Source organism: Mastomys coucha, unplaced genomic scaffold, assembly GCF_008632895.1.
Source record: "Mastomys coucha isolate ucsf_1 unplaced genomic scaffold, UCSF_Mcou_1 pScaffold6, whole genome shotgun sequence".
NCBI classification, from domain to species: Eukaryota; Metazoa; Chordata; class Mammalia; order Rodentia; family Muridae; genus Mastomys; species Mastomys coucha.
In genome coordinates this window covers 51261568-51270710 of record NW_022196912.1, presented here as the reverse complement: position 1 = coordinate 51270710, position 9143 = coordinate 51261568, and the positions used below count along the sequence as shown (strand labels likewise).

The 9143-nt window shown below is 40.9% G+C and overlaps 1 protein-coding gene across 1 annotated transcript in view; it reads left to right on the top strand.

Annotated features, from left to right (window-relative positions):
- Ahr (aryl hydrocarbon receptor) overlaps positions 1 to 9143 on the top strand; it is a 36362-nt gene that overhangs the window by 557 nt on the left and 26662 nt on the right. Inside the window, exon 2 of the mRNA XM_031355761.1 lies at positions 7803 to 7990. Within this exon, the coding sequence (XP_031211621.1) occupies positions 7803 to 7990 (188 nt within the window). The remainder of the gene's footprint in view (positions 1 to 7802; positions 7991 to 9143) is intronic.

The window sequence follows — 9143 nt, the reverse complement described above, 5'->3', positions numbered from 1 at the left end:
GGCGACCTTCCCTAGCCCTGATTCGTTGACAGCTCTGACCTACCCAGTGCCGCTCTGGCTTAGTTAGTTAAGCCTGCCTGGAAATCCTCCACTCTAGATCTCCACCACGGTGAGCTTTAGGGGACACGGAGGATGTGTAGACAGCTCACTGAGGTGAGGCGTTGGGCAGAGCTGAACACGTGCTGTCTTGAAGGAGGGGACCCGTGCCTTTAAAGGAATTTCTTTCTGTTCTTAGCGCCTAGCTTTCTGTTTTGCTCTCTGGTTTACTTCCTAGGCAGCAATTTTGCAGGGCTCAGTATAGGCGCAGAATTGGTAGCAGGTTGGAGTGTGCAGGTGGACAGGTGCCCTGGCAGCTTGGTGGCATTCTTAGCCACTCTTTGGTGAAGTTTTCTTCCTCCTTTTGGAGTGCTATTAGGATCTATAAAATTTTAAAACATTAAGAAGAGGAAACAGGACTAGACTGATCTAATTTATTCCTACTCACTACCGGTAAATCATTTCCCCTCGCTTAAAAAATTTTGCCAATTCTAACAGTGATTTCAGACGTTGGTCTTTGTTTCCGTGGGCTATTTGTATGAGATGGGAGATATATGTATATAAGTATTTTTTTCTCAGAAAAGAGATCCATGCTTGAGTCAGGGTTCCATTTAGGAGTTGGCTGTGTTGATGAATTCATTCATAATTATCTTGGACTTTCCACAACTCACCATTTCTTACTTTTGAAAAAAAAAGTAAATCATTTTAGAAACACTTTCAGGCAATCAGTAGTGTGTATTTTGCTTGAAACCTAACAGCTATCACCAAGTGATCCAAAAAAATAACATCTTAAGATTTATACACTATTTACAACTAGTTACTAGCTTAGAAGTTGAGCTATTTGTGGATTTTAATTCCCCTTAAGAATTTCAGCTGTCCTAGTTCCTCACATCTTGACATACAAATTAATATTGAGAGGAGATGTTCATGTGTAAATGGTCTGATCAGAATTTCGAAGTTTTATGGTACACTTTAAAGGACTCAAATATTGTCGACTCAGCAGTTTTCCGACCCACCAGTTCTTGGACCCTGGATTTCAGGGCTTTGCTTTTTTTTAGAATAGTTTCTTTTTATTAAAACATGTTTGCTCAGTTTGACTTTGTTCCTGGTGGTTGAAGTTTCAGAGGCTTTAAAGTGCTTGTTCCGTGTTTTCATTAATCGTAACACTAACTCTGTAGAGTTAGGATGAAAAATCTCAGATATTTATGTACATTGGCATAAAATCTGAAGCTCCGCTTGAGTTTTTAAGTAAGTGACTTTCATTGTGTTATTTAAGGACATAAACTGCTTTCTATACAAATCTATGCCATCTTAGATGTTATTCATTGTAATGTTGAATTTTTTAAGTTTCTGGTGAATATAGAGAGCTTCCTTTTTAACACTACAACACTTCCCTTTAGATTACGATATACCTTTTATTATATTGTTTCACTATTTGCATTTGATTTCTTACAACTAAACTGTTATCCCTACTAACTTATACTTTATTTTATTTGGTTCTTAACTTCTGTTTATCAGATCTGTACTAAGCACCTTTAATCAACTAACCCTTCAAATGCTTTAAAGGTCACCAAATGCTTTGTCAAAGACTTTAGTGCTGGCATTTAGATTCTCTAGTGAAAATACTTATGTCCCCCACCCCCACCCCCAGAAAATAGTGAACTTTATAATCGCATAGTCGAAGTACACTCTTAACACTTAGGTCATTAAGCTTTAATATGGGTCTTTAAGTTAAACTACTTAGCTTGTGTGCAGTGAGGCCCTGAATACCTCAATTTTTGGAAAAACACAAAAATGTGTTGACTATGCACACAAATTAATTTAGTTAACTTGTACCCTTTAAGGTATAGCTGTTTTATATGGAGCATACACATGGTCATTCTACAGTGCTGGAAAATGCCCTATTTAAATATAGAGTTCCGTGAAAATTTGGAGTAGAGTGGGTGACATGATTTTTAACCTGAAGCTCTTTCAGTCTTCAAATGAGGATCTAGATGCAAAAGAAGCCCCCTCTAGTGGCTGGTCTCACCATGACAGTTATCTGTAGTAGGAAGTCCGTTTGAAATGTATTCAGTTCCATCCCAGGACAGCATTTTGTATACACTGCACTGTGAGTAACTGGTTCCTCCTTCTTCAATGCAGTGAAAGTCAGGAAATTAAGAGACCTGAAGCAGCCTTGCATCCAGCCCTATCCTCATCCGCAAGGACAGGATTTCAAAGACCAACCTGAGAGTAGAATCTTCTGCCGTGTTTCTTAGCTAGTCGTCCCACTTAGTGTCTGTTTTCACTTAAATCCTGTTCTTACTTATCCTCTTTGGAGAGGAAAATGTTGTGTGCAGTTGTTTTGTTGTTCCGTCTCGTGAAGATGGCTGAGCAAAGTAGAAGATGAAACGATCTACACTGGTGATTAAAACTTCAAATATATTTTTGAAGCATTATGAAGACAGAAAAGTTCTTACTGTCACTGTAGTTTAGGATTGTTAGCAAATAATAGATGCTCAATCAATAACACCTGCAGCTGTGATGGCATTCAAGCCAGCCACGGCCAGGCTCCCAGGATACGCTGCTACGGTATACACCAATACCAACTTTTACCTTATTAGTATTGGGGAATGCTGAAGTAACGTAGAAGCCCTTCATTCTATTAAAACATTGTGAGCCCCATCTGTGTAACAAAACTAAGAGTCTTGTTACAGCACACAATACTAAATTTTCCGCAGCGCTAGAGTATGGTCGCCCTTTGCTAGACAGCACCTGGCATTAAAGGACTTTGCAGAGCGTACGTGGTATGTTTCGTTTTCTCTCAAATAGCATTCTTGGGAGGGCACCTATGCTGAGGCTGTGGATGCGCCTCATGCTAACCTATGGGTGGGTCTGAACACGAGAGCTCACATCAAACTGAACGAAAGAAGCAAGAGATTCAAACCAAAGGATGAGGCCTAGTTTCTGCCTGCTGTTCGTCAGGTCTCCTTTGTTATTGTTGTTTGTCTGTATTCAAATTCTTTTTTTCATATGATGTATTCTGATCGTATTCTTTCCCCTCCTTCAACTCATCCCAGCCTTCCTCACTTCCCTTCCCCACACCATTTCCTGAAGTTTTTTTTTTTTCTTTTTCCAGCAGGGCAGTCTCCTCCACTGCTGTTTTTACAACTAAACTAGAAAAGGTGGAGGAAACCGGAAGGCTGCTAGAGACCCAAGTGGAGGCCTATTCTTTAAGTACTGCTGGCTATGTGTTGCAGGCGTGACATACAGACGCTGCAGAATCTAACTTTCCCCAGAGGTGAACAGAACAGTCTCCTCGTGTCTAGTTAACACCGTTACTCAGAAGTGAGCACCAGGCAGATCTTTTAACAGTATTCTTCTACTTCTAAACTCTTTAAAAACTACTTCTTTGGTTTAGCAGTGTCGTATAGCAAAAGTTGCCATTTCCCCTCAATATGTTTTGATAGGACATATTGAACACAGAATTTTCCATACATAGTTTAGTCTCCTTTTTGTAGTAATACTATGGAGATAATGATATCATTTTTTTGTCATACGCCACTGGGACCTAAGGTTCACATTCAAAGTTGATTCAGGTACTAAGTGAAAAAACGGACTTTGGTTATCGCATCTCTAGTCGTTGGCTCCAAAGCCTGATGCTCTTAGCCGCAGTTCAGGGCTGTCTAGATGAACCGGCTAATCATTGTGCATGGTGGCCCCTGTCCTGGGCATTGTTGCTTGTCCACTGCTCCTTCTCTAATAGCACTGAGGCCGAAACAGTTGGTTGCCATTTCGGAAGCTCAGTCTGTACCTGCTCATCTCTTGATTTTCTATTCATGTCTTTTTTTCTTAGAGTCCCCCCTCCCCGGCCCCCATTTCCCTGCACTCATCTCCCTGTGAAGCCCTTTGAATAACTGCATGTTGTTCTACTGAGTCGCTCCAGGATCGTCCTTTAGAGGCACATTCTGTCACTTCTAACATGTCAGTAATTTAACTGGTGTTTCAGAGAATACCCTGGAGATTTGTAAACTCTTATATAAATGTGTTATTTCCATAGGACAAACCTGTTGAGGTGGAATTTGGGGAGGGGATGGGGGCAAGGGTTTATATACTCCTAAGGATGAACCACATGTTACACTCAGATAGAGTGTCAAATTAGATTATAAAAATTTTCGTGATTTACATTCGCATTGTTTGTCAAAGAGACATGTCTGTATCCATGTACTTTACTTAAAACTATTACCAGTTTTGCAAGCCAGTGATGGCAGAGGTTGAGCTTTGTATGTTGGGACTGTGCTTGTGTGCAATAGTAGGATTTTATGCTTCCTGTATTGACTAACTTCGTCTAATACTTTTCAGCTTCTTAGTTTGCTCTTGGTCTTGCTTGGAACTAAATTCCTCTTAAATGTGTACACGTTTTAAAAGTCAGTGCCACACAGCGCCGTCTTGCGCTCAGTGTGCTGGGCATTGTCTTTGGTGCCTTCCGTAAGGACGTCAGCTTTCCTTCTTTCCTGAGTTCTCTTCATCTCTTCCTGGCCTCAGAGTTTTGGATTAAATATGCTTTCAGCCTTTCATTGTTTTTGACTATGTCAACTTCTTTGTTGCCGAGCTAAGTAATGTTCTGTGATTGCACTTCCCTCCCACTGGTATACATCTGTAGTTTACACCATTTTCCATCTTCATGGTCTTTTCCGTGTGGGTTCAATGTCTTAGGCGTGTGAGAGACAGGACTTCTGCCGTTGTCTTCCTTTATTTCTGAAGGAGAATGGTAACTGCAGAAAGCATTGTATTCTGTCATGAATCCAGAATGTCGTGCTTCTATTTAAGACCTGATTGAGAGACCTGCATCTCTAGGAACTCTTGAGCATCACTGCTAAACCACCTGTACCACTGAGTATTGTATTATACTTGCTTGCCTCACCATAGAATATGTTTGGTCCTGGTCAGAGAATCAGAACTGTTGCATTTGTCTTTGCAGGGACTAGAGCTTCCTGCATAGTAAGTATTTGAGGTTTACTAAATTACTAGTTGATCATCCCTTAACATTTCCCTGGTCTTATCTTGGTCATTGTGGGATATTGGATCTGTTATGTGGGCTCAAAGAGTAATACTAAAAAAGAACATGCATATGCTTAAGAAATAGGAAGAGAAAACACTCATGCTAATCTTTTCAGGTTCACCGCAGAATCAAAATTTCTAGGACGGATTTAATTTTCCTGGCTTTTTTTCATATGTGCTTCTTGTGTGAGCACCTGCTGTTTACACATAAATCTCTCCTTAACTAAAGCCAAAAGGAAAGGAAAGAACCCTTCACAACAGAGAGGGGCAACAGGACACTGGGAAGAGAGTCTGGCTCAGTGGGGTTTCCAGGTAGAAGTCTCAGAAGCTTCTGTGAATGCCTTTTATCTCACATAGGGAATTAAAACATCAAGCTGAACTTAGCCTAACAATAAGATTCATCTATGCCCTTGCACCAGAGCTGGGGGAACAAAATGAAGAGCAAAACGAAATTTAGAGATGGGTGTGTTTTCTGGTCTCTTCATCTTGAAATTATTCCTCTACCTTGTGTGTGTGTATGTGTGTAAGTGTGCACATGTATTGTACATGGGTGCAAATGCATGTGGAGGCCAGAATAAGGAGTCTTCTCCGCTTGCTTCCCAATTTTAAAAAAGTGATGTTTTTATTCTTTCAGAATTTGATACAGTGTGTTTTAATCATATTCATTTCTTCCCCAACTGCCCCCAGATCCTCCCTACCTCTACCCACCCAACATCCCTCATCCCTCCCCTTCTCTGTATGTATGTGTATGTGTGCTTGCATGTGCACTCAATTTTAATATTTGTTCTTTACATCCCAACCACCGTTTCCTCTATCTCCACTCCTCTCCCCACACCCCTCTTCCCTAGATTCACTCCTCCATTTCCCTTTCAAGAAAAAATGAAAAGGCAGGCCTCCCATGGATATCAATCCAATGTGTTGTAAGCAATTGCAATAAGATTAGGCACAAACCCTCATTCATATCAAGGCTGAACAAGACAACCCAGTAGGAGGAAAAGAATCCCAAGTGCAGACAAAGGAGTCAGAGACACTCCTAACTCCCACTGTTAGGAGTCTCATGAGAACAGCAAGCTACACAACCATAAAGTCTATGCAAAGGTCCTAGGTCACACCCATGTAGGGTCTGTGGTTGTTGCTTCAGCCTCTGAGAGTCCCAGTGAGTCCTTAATTGATTCTGTGGTCAGTGTTCTCATGGTGTCTTTGACCCCTCCGGCTTCTCAATCCTCCCAGTTTTCTTCAGGGTTGCCCTGGCTTCACCTAGTGTTTGGCTCATCTAGCTTTTTTGGCCAAGACTCCTGGGTGTGTGTCTCTCCATTGTAGAAGACTTGATTTTCTTTGTCCCAGCAGCAATCAAGTAACAACAGCTTCTCCGGTAGAGGTGGGATTTCATGTTGACCTCCTCTGCCCCTGCTAGGGCTTTGTCTGCTTTGACCTTTCCCAGGACTCGTACACGTCGTCTCAGTCTCTGTGGGTTGATATGTCCTCTGCCCTGTGATGTCTGAAGTCATCCACTGCCTTTGGCTCTCAGGCTATGTCTGTCCCTTCTTTCACATAGATCCCCGAGCCGTGAGGGCAAGGATGTGTTATAAACATCCCAATTAGGACTGAGCGCACTTTTTTGTCTCTGTCTTTTTGCTGCATGTTTGCCAGTTGTGGGTGTGTCTGTTCATGTCTATCTACTGCAAAAAGAAGCTTCTGCAGCGAGAGTTGAGCAATGCACTTATCTATGGGTGTAGCAATAAGTCATTAGGAGTCATTTTATTACTATGTCCATTTAAGAGCATAATACTAATAGGTTTTCCCCTAGGATCCTAGCTAGCCACAGGTTCTTGGGCTCATTCATGGTATCAGGTACAGGCCATCTCATACAGCAGGTCTGAAATCCAATCAAAAATGAGATTATCAGTGGTTCTGTATTGAGGTCATAAAAGTAACTGTGATAACAGCGTAGTTAATCTTAGTCTGCGTGAGAAGACTAACTAAAATCTTTAAGGAGAATTAAGGAAGTAGAAATTGGAGAATCTGTGCTTACCAATATGTAAATGATTAACTAGGTAAGTCACTCCGCATTATACTTTATAAAGCCAAATGCATGCTTACTAGCCGACTTTCTAGGTAAAATTTGCTTTAAAATAATTTTTTACTTAAAGGCTCTTTCAGTATGAAAATACTTCTGTTTTATTTGTACAACTCAGTGGTTTTAGTATATTTTTTTGCATGAATGCTATGATTTCTTTGTATTTTTGGCAGTGTTTGGTATTATCTGACACTTACTTCATAATTGTGCTAGTGAGAAAAGAAAAAGTTGGGTAGCAGTACAGTAGAAGGGTTTATTGGGAAATACTTCATGTTTTGTGGGTAGAGAGGTCCCTGAGGAGATGTTTTACTGTGATAGACACTTTTGCTCTATTTTATTTTTTTATGACTATATTACTTTATTTATTTATTTTTATTAGATATTTTCTTTATTTACATGTCATACAATATGTCCTTTCCCAGCTTCCGCTCCAAATAAAATAAAATAAAATAAAACAAAAACTAAAACAAACTCCTGTTCCCTTCCCCCTCCCCCTGCTCACTACCCCACCCTCTCCTGCTTCCTGGCCCTGGCATTCCCCTACACTGGGGCATAGAACCTTCACAGGGCCAAGTGCCTCTCCTCCCATTGATGACCTACTTGGCCATCCTCTGTTTTCTAAAGATTTTTTTTATTCTTTGTTTTTCAGAGTAAAGCCCGTCCCCGCTGAAGGAATTAAGTCAAATCCTTCTAAGCGACACAGAGACCGGCTGAACACAGAGTTAGACCGCCTGGCCAGCCTGCTGCCCTTCCCACAAGATGTTATTAATAAGCTGGACAAACTCTCCGTTCTTAGGCTCAGCGTCAGCTACCTGAGGGCCAAGAGCTTCTTTGATGGTATGTCAGCATGGTTGACTTTTGCAGCAATAACACACAGAGTACTAATGTTTAATATGGTCCTTTTAATGTGGATGACAAGAAGACTATCCATGAGCACAAATGTTGTATTTATTGTCGTAGAAAATAATGAAGTGACAAGGCTAAATGTGTAACTGTTACTAACTTTCCTGTCTCATTCATCAGACAAATAGAGCTATTTAGATAATGCATGGTATCATTCTTTGAAAGTCATGTATTTAGAAATTACACTCAAGTTTTATTTTTAAAGAGAAATAATAAAGTACTTTAAGACTGTGATTGGGGGTAGGGCTGGGACTGGCTTAATGGACAAGAGAGGATTTGGTGTGTAAACATGAAGATCTGAGTTCAAGTCTCCAATACCCACTTAATGCACTGCCTTGCATGACTTTAACCCTTGTACTGTGGGGAACAGAGACAGGATTCTGGGCCACTGCCAGCTTATTTGCAGGGTCAGTGGGAATGAGGCAGGAGTGCTAGGGAAGGGTGCACAAAGTCTTCCTATGGCCTCGCAGGTATGTGTGCATGCAGGCTTGCTTGTGTGCATGCAGGCTTGTGTGCATGCAGGAATGTGCTCTTGCACCCTACTCTTTCTCTCAGACACACACACACACACACACACACACACACACATACATTTTCTCTGACATATATACTTTCCTTCTCTCTCTCCTCCTTCTCTGCTTCTCTGCCTGTCTCTCTCACACATACATACACATACTTCATCTCCCTCTGACACACACACTCACTCTCTCTCTATGACACACACACTCTTTTTCAGATATACATGCACACATATACACACCTGCTTTCTCTTTGACATTCTCTCTCTCTCTCTTTCTCTCTCTCTCTTTCACACACACACACACACACGCACACACACACAGGAAAATTAACACACACTCTCTTCTCCCCACATACACACACAGGAGATAGTAACATTTTTTTCTGTATTTTCCTATAGTTCTGTATGTGAATTCATTTAGCCTTTCAAAATTGTATAGACTTCTGCTTTAAATTAATGTATGTTAGCATCAAGAAAATGTAGTTAAAATGCTTTATGGTCAGAAGAACACTTGAATATGGAATCAACAGCGTTGGCTTTCATTCTTCCACCCTGTACTTTACCATG